At 39.8% G+C, this 17,712-nt stretch overlaps 1 protein-coding gene across 6 annotated transcripts in view; it reads right to left on the bottom strand.

Moving 5' to 3' along the window:
• Positions 1–17,712, bottom strand: part of CDK17 (cyclin dependent kinase 17) — a 223,351-nt gene that overhangs the window by 35,645 nt on the left and 169,994 nt on the right. For all 6 annotated transcript variants that reach the window (XM_068276904.1, XM_068276903.1, XM_068276900.1 and 3 more), the window contains 6 exons: positions 11,625–11,750; positions 10,541–10,597; positions 9,287–9,401; positions 2,065–2,159; positions 1,011–1,073; positions 745–868 (listed from right to left, as the gene is read on the bottom strand). In XM_068276904.1, coding sequence (XP_068133005.1) covers positions 745–868; positions 1,011–1,073; positions 2,065–2,159; positions 9,287–9,401; positions 10,541–10,597; positions 11,625–11,750 — 580 coding nt within the window. The remainder of the gene's footprint in view (positions 1–744; positions 869–1,010; positions 1,074–2,064; positions 2,160–9,286; positions 9,402–10,540; positions 10,598–11,624; positions 11,751–17,712) is intronic.

The raw sequence follows: 17,712 nt of genomic DNA, 5'->3' as shown, positions 1-17,712 counted from the left end.
CTGTATGTGATGAGATCACCATTAGCATCATTGAAGGGGGAGGACTAAATGCTCATACACACGCCTGACTGCAGCCAATGATGGGCCCATCGGCACCTCTCGCCAGGCGGGTTTTCAGCAGACAGTACAGCGTGTACAGTCTGTCAGCGGACTGATAAGGCTGTTTCTGAACGATCCGCCCGGCGGATCATTCAGAAACAGCCTTATCAGTCCGCCAACAGACTATACACACGCTGTACTGTCTGCTGAAAACCCACCCAGCGGGAGGTGCCGACGGACCCGTCGTTGGCTGCAGTCAGGCGTGTGTACGAGCCTTAAGTGTTAAACAGTAAAGCAGAGTTATAACTACACTTGTGTTTTACGTGTGAAAATTTTCATGTGATTTTTCGGCAAAGAAAGAAAAACCAGTGCAGCATGGAAAAAAAAAAATGCAACAGACTTAAATTTCTTTCATGGTAGAATGCAAACAAAAATTTGCATTTAGTGGAAAGAGCCCACTGACTTTCATTGTCATGCAAAGTTTTGTTCTGGAAAAACGCAAACAAAATTACTAAATGGATGAAAGGCCTTAGGCTGGCCCCTGCATGTATGGTGGACACGGATGGGACCTGATTTGGTGAGTGGAGAAAAGCAGCTCAGCAAGGTCCCATTCACGCTTTTAACGGTGCTAAGAATTAAACTATGCTTGGCAGAGCTACTACCAAAACAAACAAACATACATAAGCCCATAATCATTCAACATACCAAAATCTGCTAACTTCAGTTCCCCTTTCTCATTGATGAGTAGATTCTGTGGCTTCAAGTCCCGGTGGAGAACTTTCCTCTTGTGACAGTATGCTAATCCCCTTAAAATTTGATACAAAAATATCTAGAGAGAGACAAAAAATGTGGTCAGATAGTGTGTATAATGTAATATCGATCTTCATGATTATGTACTATTCTACATGACAATACTGGTTATAATGTGTCCAGATTAAGAACACATTGGGACATTTTAGCAGCCACTGTACCTTTACATTATGTATGCTCATTATATTGCCACAATCATCCATGTATTGCTTTAAATCTTTGTCCTAAAGAAAAAAGAAAGACTTTAAGATACATTAACGAATGTTTTGGGCTTAATGCATGGTTACAGTTGAAAAAAGAAACTCAGTTGTAGAACAGAAAATAAGAAATAAGAATAGGGATGGTCACCGAGATACAAATAATTATAGGTGGATGCAGATTTATGCAAATATTTATAGCTTAAAAACAGACCAATCACACCTATCTCAGTAGTATTATTCAATTGGTCAATTTTCAAGCTGCATACATTTGTTTAATTCTGCATCAACTCGGAATTATTTGCATTTGATTGACTATTCCCTGAAGAACAATTCTGAGAGGGTCCTGTAGCACCAGTGATAAAGGCTGTAGACACACTATGGGCGCTTTCTGGCTGTTTTTCTGACCATAAGCACTGAGTGTTTTTTAAAATACGCTCCCATTGACTTGCATGAAAATAGCGTTAAAATCGCAGTAAAATTGCCACCATCATGATTTTTCAAAAAACAAAAATCACATTCGCAGAAATTTTTACGGTTTTAATGCAAGTCAATGTGAGTGGTTTTCTTAAAAAAATGCTCACAAAGCACTGATGGTCAGAAAAGCACTCGGAAATTGCTCAGTGTCTCTACAGCCTAAACTGTCACTGCAACCTATCAGCAAATAACAAATAAGAATATGGATTGGTGGCTATGGGTAACTTCTCAACATTTTTTCCCTTAAGTGTATATATAAATCAATCCCAATCAACAACATGAAAGTCAATGGTCTCTAAACATTGATTGTACAAGATTTACAGATTACAACACTAATTTACTTCCGTCTCTTCAGAAGATCTAATTGCCATTTACAGAGAGGTCATCGTCTTCAGCAACATGCTGTCATCTTGCACCTTGTACTTTAGTTATCGTAGTAAAGATAAAGTCATAAAAGATTGTAAACAATATAACGACAAGAAAAATTCATATTAATGCATCTTCTCATCAACAATTCATAACTAGAAATAAAAATACATACCAGGTACTCAAAAACAAGAGTCAATGATTTGTCCGTGTGAACAATGTCATGTAAGGTGACAATGTTTGCATGTTTCAGGTCCTTTAATAACGATACTGCAAGAGAAAAAAAGATGTTTGACATTTCAGTGAAAGCTAACACATTACTAGTTCACACTTCTGGTGAACCGTGAATAAAACTTGTGCTGCAGCCCTGGTAGAGTCTTAACAACTAAGCAAGTCAAAAATGATCATCTACATAAGTTAAACAGTTGTGGGTGAAAAAAAAACACACCCTGCATGGAAAAAACAGAGACAACAGGAGTCCAAATAGTACAGTATGTCACAGCAGTTGGAGAAAAAAAAGGGGTGGTAGGTGAATGATACTCACACAGGTGGGTTGCAGAAAGGCAACCGACCACTGTAGACAGGAGGAGACATATAACCCTGACTCCACTCGGGTTCCCAGGCAAAGCTGCAGATGGTCGCACTCTTGTAACAAAAACACAACCCAATTGACCTAAAGGGTGGTTTGAACCACCACAGATCAAAAAGGGAGGATACTCCTGACTGAGGGTAAAGGCACAAGGTAGGGTGGTAAGGGGCGCCCAGATGTGAGAAAATATGTTAAAATAAAAAAAATGGAAAAAAGTGAGTTGGCTTACCTCAATATAGACAATTTCCTGTATTAGATTAATTTTTATTAGTTTGCCCTGGCAACGCATTTCAAGGGTATGTGCCCACTTCCTCAGGCCAAATAAATTTGCCAAAGATGCTACTAGCCCCAAGTTAGCCGCCTAACTTGCGGCAAGTAGCATCGTTTGGCACTTATTTGGCATGAGGAAGTGGGCAAGTACGCACGAAACGCGTTGCCAGTGCAAACAAATAAAAATTCACCCAATACATGAACTTGTCTTCATTAAGGTAAGCCACCTCACTTTTCTTCTTATTTTATCACATCTGGGCGCCTCTTTCCTCCTACCTCGTATCTACAGAAGATCCTCCAATCACACTGTGCATACTGATAGTGTTTAGGTGATATGGTGATAGGTGAGATTTAAGCTAAACTAAAACACTAAAATAGTACAAACTTCAGTTACACGTTAGCTTAGTAAAAGTCCAATACATATATCCAGTACAACATGAGTCATTTACCAATTAATAAAAGATGACCTTTTTGACATTTTGTTATATATCTGGCACACATTGCTGCCATTTTATAAATGAAAAAAGCAGACAGACAGACAATGCCAGCATATATTTATAATACAGAAAAACAAACAAAAACACTTTTTGCTACCTAATCAAAGACAAACCTGTAAGTGCTTTCTTTATTAAGAACTTAATGGGTTCAATGTGAGATACCTAATATTGCAGGAGGCAATGTTTATAATAAAATGCAAACTTACAGAACATGCCTACTTTTCTTCCAAGCTCTGCATCCAAAAGAACTGTCTCTCAGTGCTCTCTCCCTCCAATTACATTAATATCTGAACCTCTGCTCCCACAAACTCTTCTGGCCTTTTATTGGTGCAAAAAGGCAGATCGGAAGTGCCAGAACAACCCAACACTCCCAGCTGTCCCTTAGAGTGAGCTTATGATGCACAGGAGGTGGAGGGAGCCACAAAACAGCACCTCCCCCTTCCTTCCATAAATAAAAAGTATTAAGGGGAGTTGATTTAAGTGCAGTAAGGCTGCTAGGTGTTTAGAGCAGAGATCCCTCTGTGGCCTCCATATTTTAAAATACACCCATATTGCGCGAGCAAAAGTCCGTGATTGCGCGAATCGCGGCACTTTGCACGCGCAAAAGTCCGCGAACGGCACTTCGCGTGCTAACTGTTTAGCACACCCGTGCTAAACAGTTAGCACGGCTTTGTGAATCAAGCCCCTAGAATCTGTATGCAGAGTAATTTTGTTAGCAATGGGATTCATTCTTGCACTCGCGCATGGGAACTCTTATATGCTTGAGGTCATTGGCCATGTGGTCAACTGTATATAGTTCATAAGTCAAGTGAGGTCAATAACCATTTGTGAACATTGCAGTAATATATGTTGACATAATTTGGACTAATCCTTAGGAAAACACTAGCTAGTAGTTGGCCGCAGTGCATCAAAACTCAGATTCTGAGCTGTGGAAATGGCTAAGCCTCCACAGCAGGAGGGAGGGTGGAAGGGGAAGATGGCCTGAGGAAGAAGTTGCAATAAGGAAAGCTTATCTTGGATTTATAAACTGAATACATAGCACCTGTGTGGGTTGAACACAGTCTGGCGACATTTTTGTTCATCTGCTTCTATGGAGTTGTCATTTCTGAGGGTGACTTTCTATGTTCTTAACTGTAGTTATACTGTGTCTTAATGTGCAGATTTTGGCCCCTCATGGCAAACAGAGTTGTGCATAAGTAATTATGTGTTATAATTATGATTTGGTGACCATGTAGATGTGGAGCAGAACAGCCTATTTACACCGCAAGGCACAATTGCTACGGAGAGCTCTGGTTATGGTGTCCTTAGGTGTGGCCCCAGGAAACTATTTCAGCGGTGTGTTCTACGGCGTTACGGAACAGTACATCGGGTTCCACGACACGTGTCTGTCTTTAAAAGCTGCCATGCAGAGCTTTATCTCAGAATTCTCCTTGATGCAATGCAAGTTTTGCAACAGTGGATGAGACCCCCCCCCCCCCCCATGCATTTACTATAACTTGTTTAATATCCCTGAGACCATTGCCATTACATCATTGGCAAGCCAGCTACTACTGGACCTCTGTGTGAGTGTTTGCTTGTGGTTTGTATTGCATTGCTGCGGTGCACAGATGCATTATGACAGGGCTTCCCAACCTTGTCCTCCAGTACCACCAACAGTACATGTTTTGCAGAAAACCACAAACATTCACAGGTGAGGTAATTAGTGTTTCAGCAGAACTGATTAACTACCTCTGTGTGTTTCCACAAAACATTTACTGTTAGTGGTACTTGAGATCAGAGCTGGGAAGCCTTGCATTATGGGACCAGCCCTCATGTTAAAGTTGCCACCATTCCAGGGCTGTGGAGTCTAAGTAAATTTGGGTACCTGGAGTCGGTGTTTTCAATAAACTGAGGAGTCGGATGATTTTTGAACCAAATCCATAACCTTTGTAAAGATTATACTAAGGAGTCGGAGCTATTTTGGGTACCTGGAGTTGGTGGTTTCATAAACTGAGGAGTAGGAGTCGGATGATTTTTGTAATAACTCCAAAGCCCTGCACCACACAGTACACTCTATGCTTAGTTCAAACAATAAGTTGTGTTAGCTTTAACTTTGTTAGATTAGGGTTATATTGGTTGTTTCTTAATGGGACCAAGGAATTTGTGTTTTTATGGGCAGGTTTGTATATTATTTCATATGATTTATGAAATAAAATTAGTCAAGTGTTAAATTTAATTATAAATGTGTTGAGCGTCATTCCATTTATATGGGTGGCTATTGTGCAATACATAACGACGGTTCCTGCAAAGTCAGCAGCACATTTCATGGGTAATGCGGCATGACTATTCTTGTTCCTTTCATTATAGGTTCTACTCCAGTCCTGGAGTTTACATTTATTTATATTTTAATTCAAACTTATTGACTTTTCTAATATGGTATATAATATATATGGTATCTAATATAGTATTGTAATTGTAACATTAATTTCCGGTTTTGTAGGTTTACAGGTCATACTGGCCTGACACCACTAGATGGAGCCCCAGTTCAGCAACCTGCTTGGATATTTAGATTCCACATACTAATCTTGTCCGCCCAACTCCCTCATGAATGTGTGGGGCCATATTACAAGCACCAGAGGGCCACTCATTGGTTGACTTGCCACTCAATAGAGGATTGCAGAATCAGATGCGACTCCATGGCATTTGTTGCAATCGGTCATGGGACCAAAAGTTTCTATCCCTTTTCTAATGGATCTAAAACAATATTATTATTATATATTATAATATATGTTATAAAAAATGTATATGGGCTTTAACTGTAATATTATGGAGAAATCAACAGAACACACAACATTAAAGACTGCCAGGGGTTTAGAACAGAGCAGTAGGCAACGACAGGGAAGGTTTTACTACTGGACTCTGGTGGTACGATACCTACCCTTGGAACAAACACCTGCTATACACATTATCATGTGGCTAAATGATTAGCACTCTTGCAGCTTAGGGGACCTGAGATTGTAGAGAACATTGTGGCTAAATAATTAGCTCTTACAGCTCCAGAGTCCTGCGGTTGGTCCTCACTAAGTATACAATGCACGCAAGGATTGCACAGCATTAGAGAATTTCCAAGTGCAGGACCAATGTGGTGACAATTTAGAGGCAATCTAGAAGTTCTGCACACTAAAGAAGCAACGGTGGTTTATTTAACCATAACAAAACAAAAAATAGTGATGATCGAATGGTTATGGATTTTGTTATGGTTAAATAAACCACCATCATTTTCATAGTGTGTGGACCTTCTGGATTGCTTCTGGTAACCACTAAGCTCACTATTTGTGCAAAGTCTATATCTTTTAGTGGGTGTGGATTTTCCACAAAGTGTGCAGAGCTCCTTACACACCCTAAAAACAAATACCTTAATTGGCCTTTCCTCTAGATTAAGGACCATACCAATGGCAAGATTTTGACAGATGAATTATTATTCCAACCTACTGTACATCGTGTAACTATCTTCTAAATACTGGCTGATGTACGACAATACTTTTGCATTTTGAAAGACCATCATGACAGACCAAATTAGATCAACTCGTTCAACGTTCTCTATGTGTACAGATCTTTAAACGATCATTACACTAAAATCTATGGAACCTCCCGCTACATCCTTCGTTAGCGATCCAATGGTTGGTAATCTTCTTGCTGTTGTCCACATCCTATTGGTAATAATCTTTAGTATCAAGATCGTGGAAACTTTGTACAACACAGCCTCCAGCGATTCAGTCTTGCAGTGGGTACTTAGAATTTTTGTTGGACTGTGGTAGGTGCATTAGACTGAGCGTACTTGACAGAGGCAGCTGTAAATGGCATTATATGGGGGACAAGGAGGGTTGGTAATATATAAAATATATATTATAGTTCAGTAGATTCACACTGAAGGCATCCAAACTATGAATCAACACATGTGGAAGTATAGTACATAACCAAAAAGTGTTAAACAACTGACTATATGTCATATTCTAGGTTCTTCAAAGTAGCCGCCACCTTTTGCTTTGATTACTGCTTTGCACACTCTTGGCATTCTCTTGATGAGCTTCAAGAGGTAGTCACCTGAAATGGTTTTCACTTCACAAGTGTGCTGTGTCAGGTTTAATAAGTGGGATTTCTTGCCTTATAAATAGGGTTGGGACCATCAGTTGAGTTGTGGAGAAGTCAGGTGGATACACAGCTGATAGTCCTACTGAATAGACTGTTAGAATTTGTATTATGGCAAGAAAAAAGTAGCCAAGTAAAGAAAAACAAGTGGCCATCACTACGTTAAGAAATGAAGGTCAGTCAGTCCGAAAAATTGGGAAAACTTTGAAAGCGTCCCCAAGTGCAGTCTCAAAAACCATCAAACGCTACAAAGAAACTGGCTCAAATGCGGACCGCCCCAGGAATGAAAGACCAAGAGTCACCTTTGCTGCGGAGGATAAGTTCATCCGAGTCACCAGCCTCAGAAATTGCAGGTTAACAGCAGCTCAGATTAGAGACCAGGTCAATGCCACACAGAGTTCTAGCAGCAGACACCTCTAAAACAACTGTTAAGAGGAGACTGTGTGACTCAGGTCTTCATGGTAGAATATCTGCTAGGAAACCACTGCTAAGGACCGACAAACAAGCAGAAGAGACTTGTTTGGGCTAAAGCACACAAGGAATGGACATAAGACCAGTTGGAAGTCTGTGCTTTGGTCTGATGAGTCCAAATTTGTGTCTTTGTGCGACGCAGAAAAGGTGAACGGATGATCTCTACATGCCTGGTTCCCACCGTGAAGCGAGGAGGAGGTGTGATGGTGTGGGGTAGGATGGTGTGGGGTTGCTTTGCTGGTGACACTTTTGGGGATTTATTCAAAATTGCAGGCATACTGAACCAGCATGGCTACCACAGCATCTTGCAGCAGCATGCTATTCCATCCGGTTTGCGTTTAGTTGGACTATTTATTTTTCTACAGGACGATGACACCAAACACACCTCCAGGCTGTATAAGGGCTATTTGACCAGGAATGAGAGTGATGGGGTTCTGCAACAGATGACCTGGCCTGCACAGTCACCAGACTTGAACCCAATCGAGATGGTTTGGGGGTGAGCTGGACGCAGAGTGAAGACAAAAGGGCCAACAAGTGCTAAGCATCTCTGGGAACTACTACAAGACTGTCGGAAGACCATTTCAGGTGACTACCTCTTGAAGCTCATCAAGAGAATGCCAAGAGTGTGCAAAGCAGTAATCAAAGCAAAAGGTGGCTACTTTGAAGAACCTAAAATATGACATATTTTCAGTTGTTTCACACTTTTTGGTTATGTACTATACTTATAGTCATGAAAATAAAGAAAAGACTTTGAATCAGAAGGTGTGTTCAAAGAGTGTGTGTGTGTGTGTGTGTGTGTGTGTGTGTGTGTGTGTGTGTGTGTGTGTGTGTGTGTGTACACATACAGTATAACATTAGGTGGAGTGACCCTTTTCATTTAAAGCGGATCCGAGATGAAAAATAAGTAACAAGTAAAAACAAGTAACAAATAAGTAACTTGTCTATATATCTTATCTAAAATTTAGATAGTTTACACAGCATATCTAGCTTCAAACAGCTTCAAAATTTATGATTATTTATTCCTGTGATACAATGAGCGCAGCCATGTTCTGTTTGTCACAGGCTGAGGGCTGGAGATGCTATTAGCTTGCCTGTGTGTAAATTCAGTCCCCCCTCCTCCTCCCCTCTGCCTCTGAAATCAATGGCTAGTAACCTCCTCCTCCTCCTCCTCCTGCCCAGGCTGAGGTCCCGTAAGCCCTTGCTACAGTGCCAAGGCACAAAAGGAGCTGTTGGCGAGGCTTGTTTAGTTTATAGGAAATTAGGGTGTATTAAAACAAAACAAAAAAAGTATTTGGCTTGAGGAATGCCCTATAAACTATATGAAAGGAACACAATTATGCAAGGAGTAATAGTTTATCTCGGATGCACCTTAAGAGAATCACAAAAAATAAGAATTGGTGTTAGTACATTAATCTGTAAGCTGCAACCTACAAGAGCATTACCTTCTCTAATAGCTGTACAAGGGGCCCCTTCTTCATGCTCCAGTCGAATTTCTTTCAATGCTACAAGGTTCTCAGTCAGTTTACTCCTTCCTTTAAATACTGTGGCATAGGTACCCTGAAAAAACACATTTCTCTTATTGTGTTTACATATCAAATGCACCACGGTAAAACATTCATATAGTATGCAAATTAGCAGCTGCTCCCAACACATTACGTGACAAAACATTCTTCTCCTATATACAACTCTCCATGTGCAAGTATCACGCTAGTCTGATGGTGACACACAGAAGTATTACCTAAACATCACATCTACATATTGAAATATAAAGGAGGCAACATGTTCAAGAAACAAGGAGATATGACAGGCAGAGACAGATGGGAAGATAAAGATAATGGAATTATTAGAGTTATAGCACAGAAGGTGGAACAGGAAAAAGGAAACTGAGCAGAACAAGGAAACAGACACTGAGAAATTTAGATACATTCATTCATATTGTTAAATTCTATATCCAAGTAAAACCAATGTTAAAAAAATTTCTAGTATGTCAGGTGAGGAATTCACCATAATGGAGTATGTATCAATCTAATGAGAGCAATACAAAATACAATCTGTACTCTCCTCTGTCCAGTAGATAAAGTCTGTCACCTAAAAGTCAACTGTACTAGTCAGGTCTACCAAGAGACCAGTGGCGTAGCAAAAGTGGGTGCAGAGGTTGTGACCACACTAGGGCCCCTAAACCAGAAGGGCCCTCCTTCAGACGCTGTACTTGCTCTTCATTGGTTTCAATAATTCTCACCTCTATATGTGCTTTGAATAGTGGTAATTATTAAACGGTTCTTCTCCCAATTACACGGCTCTGACACTGGCTGTCCTTGGCAGCTTTAGGTTTTTAAAACCAATTGTTCTGCATTGAGTGCTTGAATGTGCCCCATGTAAAACTGGCACTGGGGCCCATAGCCAAGCCACTGCAAGAGACCCTAGACATGGCCAAATACACGATATCTGCCCAACTGTTTGAGTTGATCCGCCGGAATTATCAGGATAAATATACCTGGCATCAGTCCCTGGTTATTGTCATTTGGTACAGGTTTACAAATGATTGTCATCCAAAGTCTATAATTTGCCGTACGTTTCTAAGGACTTTAGCGTGTGCACAAGACTAGATCTTTCAAATAACAATGAATTGGAATCAGCCACTCCCTATAAAGTGTGTGTAGGATCAACATCATGAAGACACAAGATAGACTACAAACCTCTCCAAGTTTCTCCAATTTGACATACGTTTCCATCTTTCCAAACCCAATTTCAGACTGTGGTAAGAAAAATAAAATCCAGCTGTGATAATATTCCATATATAAATACATGCTACAAGACTTTAATAAATGCTACGTTCAAATGTTAAGTAAATATAGGATTCCACATTTCACCTGCTGAAGCAGACCACACAACTTACTTTTCTGAAGAAATAGCAGATTGACAGATTGCAAACGTGAACAGTAGGCCAAGGATGCCGATACTGCAGGACATGGGGTGACTACAATGGGATGTAAGAGAATAAATACAGCCAGTCCCCTACTTTCAAGCAGGTTTCCTTCCAGGAGATTGTAAGTGGGGTCATGTGTTCTACACAAATGATTTACTTTAGGACAGCTCTGGATTTTAACTTTGTATAAACAATTTTTGTTGTTGTTGTTTTAATGTGCTTTTAGGCTTTGTTCACATCTAAAATAGAAATGGCAGCGATTTTCGATTTTTTTTTGCGCTTTTCTTCCCCTCCTGGAGCTTACCTGCGCACTTAGATCTTGTGTACAGCGCTTTTCAAAGCGCATTTGTAGAGCGATTTGTTTTTTCACTTTCTGACGCAAGTCAGGAAGGGAACTCTGACTCGGAAATAAATAAATAAAATTTATTCATCAAAGCGCGAAGGCAATTGCTGCACAAAGCAATTTTGTGAGTGTTTTGCGCTTTACCTATACCTTCCATTGTAGCAAAAACGCCATAAAAATGGTACAGGCAGCTATTTGCTGAGCGGAAAGCAGATGAAACGCGCGGATATTAACTATTCTATAAGGATTCATTGCACAGGCGATTTTAGGGCTTTTTTTAGCACTGGTGATTTAAAAAAAAAAAAAAAAAAAACGCCCTAAAATCGCTTGGTGTGAACGAGCCGTTAATGTGTTTTCAGCTACTTACAACCGCCTGAGGTGCAATTCAGATGTGAAAGCATGGCAAAGAAATGGTTCAAGTCCTATAGCTCAGCTATATGCCAAGTATGAAACACTAAAAATGATTACTGGTAATGTCAGATAATAGCATTGGATTTGTTCCGGAACTCACCAGTGACGCTCTACGCGATCGCCTGCTCATGGGTTGATCAAAGGGGGGGCTATTTATTTGCAGCTTCTCCAAATATCCATCAGGTATCCTGATGTCAGCTGGAAGCGACAGGCGTTTATTTAGATCCTGACAAAACACAACACAATCAACAGATTAATTCTATTTTGTTATACACCAATTACAGCACGTTGTGACCCTTTTTGTCCTGTATTTATAAAACATAAAATATAATCTGAAGCAAAAAAAAACAAAAAAAACCCAAATGAGTAAAAAACAAGATATCTATATCTATATCTCTATATATCTATATCTATATCTCTATATATCTATATCTATATCTCTATATATCTATATCTATATCTCTATATATCTATATCTATATCTCTATATATCTATATATATATCTATATCTATATATATATATATATATATATATATATATATATATATCTCTATATATATATATATATATATCTCTATATATATATATATATATATATATATCTCTATATATATATATATATATCTCTCTCTCATATATATATATATATATATATATCTCTCTCTCTCTCTCTCTCTCTCTCTCTATATATATATACACACACACACACACACATACATATAACATAAGCTACACTTGCCCATATTCAGATGTGGATGTGTAAATCCTAGTTGTCAAGTGACGTTTTTGCACTTTCCTCCTTGTCACCGGGAATCGGATGACTGATGTCATGGTATATACCATTCTCTAGGAGGCTGACATTGGTCTGACTCACAAACTAGTTGTAAGTCACCACAGTCACAGTGATACTATACATGTGCATAGATTTCCTGAAACTAGCATGCAGCTTATATGAATCAGACTGCAGCAGCCACCATTAGTCCACTAGTTACCCAATGACAGAATGCTTTATTACATTTACACTTCACACCCATGAATGGTCCCTTAAAACTGCTTAGAGCAGCACAAGTGTACTTATAATAATATACTAAATGAACATCAAACTGCTCCTTGATTAATAATGCAATAGCAATGCATTACTGATTTTGCCTCACCCCATTCTGTACATTGTATATAAGAGTGTTATGGTAGAAGCCATCTGTGATCCGAACCACATCTCTCAGATGGGATATCTGAAGATCAGGTGTCATATAGGCATAAGCAGGAAGTTCAGGAATTACAGAGAAGACTGTTTAAGCTGATAAGATCACAGACAGGAAATACTAAAGGTGGCCATACATTATACAATAAGTGCCAGCCTAGTTTAAGGGATCCAGCAGGAAACCTCATAGGGTACATTCTGCTAATCTGATTGGGTGAAAAGAGGTAATTTGCATATTCAGTAGCGGTGCATTGTGGGTAACCACAGATGCTCACTGTAGCTACATACACACGGGGGGCAATTGTCCCCCGTTACATGCGTGCACATGAACAGGGAGCGATAGCTCCCTGCCGGCGACAGCTGTCCACACGTCTCGCCAGAGACGCGGCGGAAGCTGTTTGTGAATGGAGCATCCCCCGGCCGGATGCTCCATTCACTCGCGTAGGTCTCCTGTCACTAGCCCGCATACTCACGCGGGACTAGCGACAGTTCTGGCGAAGTTGCAGCGACAGCTGTAGCCGGCGATTGAACATGTCAATCGCCTGGCGACAGCTCCGACGGGCGACGGTTCGGGGCGCGCGCGTCATACATGTGGTTGCGGCGACAGCCGTACCCAGTGTGTATGAGCCATTAAAGCTGAATTATTTTAAATGCCTTCTGTTTTAAGAAGGCTAACCAACCTAAGCATTGCTTTTTAGTGGAAGGGCTTTTTGATCTCTTTTAGTCCCCTATACTCTCCTTGTGATTTGGGTCACCCCAAGATGCTTGGTTACTGTTACTGTGTTGAGATAGGTTGTAGTAAACCACGCCCATGCTATTTGGCCAATCACAGCGCTTTGTGCTGTAGAGCGTGCTGTGATTGGAGAACCTTTCTCTATGAGGTTTCCTGCTGGGTCCCCTAAACTAGAACTAGTGCTACACAATATTGATTGTATTATCTGATCAAATTTTACTGAATGTGTGTACTATAAGAGAAGACAGACTAAACCTACTTTGGACTTGGAGGACCTCATACTAAAAAAGATATAAGATAAGAGAGGACGAACTTGCACAATCAATATTGTATTGTGTAGGGTCAGCTTTATAAAGCCAATAGAGAAACATTCTGAAGGGAAGAGGCAGAGGTAGCTAGCTGGAAGTAGCCACATCACTCCTGTATACAGACTAAAGGCCCATACACACGTCGGATTTTCCCGGACGGGTCGTTTGAACGTCCCGTCGCTCAGTCGCCCGCATGCCAAATCGGGCGTGTGTACAGTCCGTCGTTCGGGTGATAAGGCTGGTATTCCGCCCGGCGGATCGCTCAAAATCAGTCTTATCACCCGAACGACAGACTGTAAACACGCCCAATTTGGCGTGCGGACGACTGAACGACGGGACGTTCAAACGACCAGTCGTTCAGGAAAATCCGACGTGTGTATGGGCCTTAATGATGACATAGATTATTTTGTAAACAATAGGCACCCAGAAGGTCCTTTAGTTCTCTGCAGGGGACAAAAATCACACTATAATTAATGGATGAATCGGAGCATTCTGGGGTTGATTTTGTGCACGCATGCTATGAATACATACTGTACATTTAAATACATTTGTACTTAAAATTACCTGGAAGGTCTATTAACCCAAGAGATAGACTGCCAAATGTCAGATCCTGAAACAAATTCATGCTGGGGCAGAGAGATATAAAGGTCCAACTTAACAAAAAAAGAAAAACTACTTCTCACGGTTTAAAAAAAATAAAAAAAATATCAATACTTTATTGTATACATTTGCATTCCATATGAAAACTTCAGGATAAAAACATTAATAAAACAAAACCTCAGTCACTGATCCATCTATTAGAATATTGAAATATAGTATAAATAAATCTGTAGTCAGTATACCTGGTATCCAATAAATTAATCACCTGCATGACTATCAAACAACAGTCTCAGAGTGTGATCCTGGGCTCAGTTGTGCAATTCATCTGTATAGATACAATAAAATGTCAAATGTGCAATCATAAAACTACATTTAGGATATTAAACCAGTAAAAACATGATACACAATGTGCAATGAAAATAGTGTACAGCACGAATAAAGTGCTATATTAGGCCGTGCTATGGCTAATATATATGGATAATAGCCATAGCATGGCCTAATATAGCACTTTATTCATGCTGTACACTATTTTGTTTGCACAATTTTGATTGCACAATGTGATCACTTTTTTTACTGGTTTAATATCCTGAATATAGTTTCATGATTGCACATTTGACACTTTATTGTATGTATATAGCTGAATTGCACAACTGAGCCCGGGATCACACTCTGACACACTATCTTATTTGATAGTCACGCAGGTGATTGGATTCATTCGATACCAGCTATACTAACTACAGATTCATCTATACTAAATTTCAATATTATAATAGATGGATCAGTCTCTAAGGTTTGTTTTTAATGTTTTTATCCTGAAGTTTTCATATGGAATTCAAATTTATACAATAAAGTATTAATATTTTTTTGAAACCATAAGTGGTGCTGCTTTATGAACAATTCCTTATTTTTCTGCTACTTTCCAATACTTAACCCATAGCACGCTCTATACTGGTCTGAGTGCAGTATCTTTTTTTGGTGGCTGACAATGTATGATTTCTGGCATTTTCTCTCCTCAAATAAATGGACAAGCAGAACATGATCAAAGTACCACAGTCCTTTGATATGAAAATGCTCATAAGGCTGTGTGGAGGTGCACTCTGTTCTGTGAAATAGCAACATAAGACATCCAGCCAAAGGGGAATAGAAAAGTGATCAGCCATCAAAAAAAACAATGGCTAAAGCATAGCAGGATCGGATGTACTCATTAGGTGAGGCTTGCATAGACCCAACACCATCATCTAGTCTAACTACTGTCAATTAATTAGAGACAGTAGCATTGCTAGTGTTCAGGTAGTCATACATCTAGCAATTTTGCTTCAATTGACTAATTGATCGACTTTATTAAGCAATCAACATAAGTGTGGTTGATCGAAAATCGATCAACTAGTGGCCCAAAAACTACGATTGATATCCTATGCAAGTCATCTTCACTAAATTCATCTGACTAACGTTGTGCCTCAATGCTCTGAATGCAAAAATGTATTCAGTATCTTAGGATATGTGAACAGTTTTGCATTCATGTGCGATATCTTCCATCCTACTCAATCGACTAAGTTGGTCAACTCAACATGATATCAGTCACTTTCCAATGATCGGCCTGAATGGAACACACCATTTGATAAAATGATTGAATAGAATGGTCTATCGTACAGCCAAATCGTTAGCTGTATAGCTACCTTTACACGGATATAAGGATTTGGGAGGCATTGGAAATGGATGACTACCATTGGGGTTACACTGTTTCAGCAGCACTGACATACAAATACATTACCGGTAGACCATAGTGACCATTGCGTCATTTTTCTATAGTTATTCTTTCTCCATTTGTCAGTGTTAGTTGGCTCTTCACTACATTAGCCCAGGCATATAATCTTATCCGAAACTACCATAACCACATTTACAAAAGTCTAAAGATCTAATAAATATGTGCTGATGGTATACGCTTTTATGTGTCAACTAGTATCAAGGGTTACCCAAAGCAAAGCGCCCCTCTGCTCTTGCAGGGCTGAAGATGTCAGTTCAGTAACGCATGTAATCTCCAACAGGCTGAATAAAACTGAATTACACCCTTGTGCAAATCAGTATACTATCACAGTGCATCACTGGGCTCCCATGTCTGTGTGTGCTTCAGGCAGATTATGCTGTCAGCTGCAAGGGTGACTGCCTCGCTAACAATGCTATCACCCCCTATCACAGCAATTCAGTCAGTGAAAGCATTAATAATGTGCTGAAATTCAATTATCTTTTTATATTATGCTAAAAACTGATTTTCTACAAAAAGTATAATTGCATTAAAAGAGACAAGTTTTTTTAATGCAATAAAAGTAGATTAGATAAGATCTGATCTCAGAAGTTTATCTACTGAACCATTCAAGCAATTTTCTATCTAAAGCACAGAAATCAGAATACCACCCTGTCCAAATAAAAAAAAGACTTCTGTCTTTAGATCACTATAGCTTCAACTTTCCAGTAGCCATTACTGGTATTGTAGACTCTTTCTGAGAATTCACCTGTGCAGCATCTGGAGCATAGACACTGAAAGAATATGATTACTCTACTGAAAGATCAGCTTCACATTGAAAAGCCATTCTGTCCTCCATATTTTTGAAAACTAACTCTGGATGGAAAAACATAACCCTTGCTGGACTGCCAATAGAAACAAATAAAGATCATAGTGTTCTTCCTTGAAGTACTGCGAGAAATCCAGTAGGCTGCAGCACTTTTCCAAGCACCACATCAGTGGCCATGCATTCCTCTTCCAATGTGTGAATATACTAGTCGGAAGCTATCTTATAGTGAACATTTGCAGAATAGTGTGGCCACACAAATATTATCACTCAGAGATCCATCTACATCAGAGGTGCATTTGCCAGTTGGGATTGCTGTACTAGAGCCATTTGCGTCTGCTTAAGTCGCATGACCTAAACGTATATTTCAGGTTTGGATGTTGAAGAATATAACGACTTCAAGCCAGATATCACCTTCATGGCTAGAGAAGGAGCTGAACACAGAACATGGGGACCTGCTGCACATGCAGTGGCTGTACATCACAGGTGACAAACTCCAGCCCTCAAGAGCCATATTCATGACAGTGTTTAGGATGGACTGAGAAATATTGAAATATGTTCTACATGATGAACCACGCCTTTCCTAATTCAGTCATATCAATTAATTTGAGCGGTGCAAAAATTCTGTGAGGACCTTGGCCCCTGTGGACTGGAGTTCAATATCCCCGCTGTATATGGAAGACTGGGCCTGTTGCCCAGGTAGTGGCTGCATATGGAAGACTGGGCCTGCTGCCCAGGTAGTGGCTATATATGGAAGACTGGGCCTGCTGCCCAGGT

The sequence above is a fragment of the Hyperolius riggenbachi genome, chromosome 3 (genome assembly GCF_040937935.1).
Source record: "Hyperolius riggenbachi isolate aHypRig1 chromosome 3, aHypRig1.pri, whole genome shotgun sequence".
Taxonomy (NCBI): Eukaryota; Metazoa; Chordata; class Amphibia; order Anura; family Hyperoliidae; genus Hyperolius; species Hyperolius riggenbachi.
The sequence above is the reverse complement of the archived record's forward strand: the minus strand, read 5'-3'. Positions and strand labels throughout refer to the sequence as shown.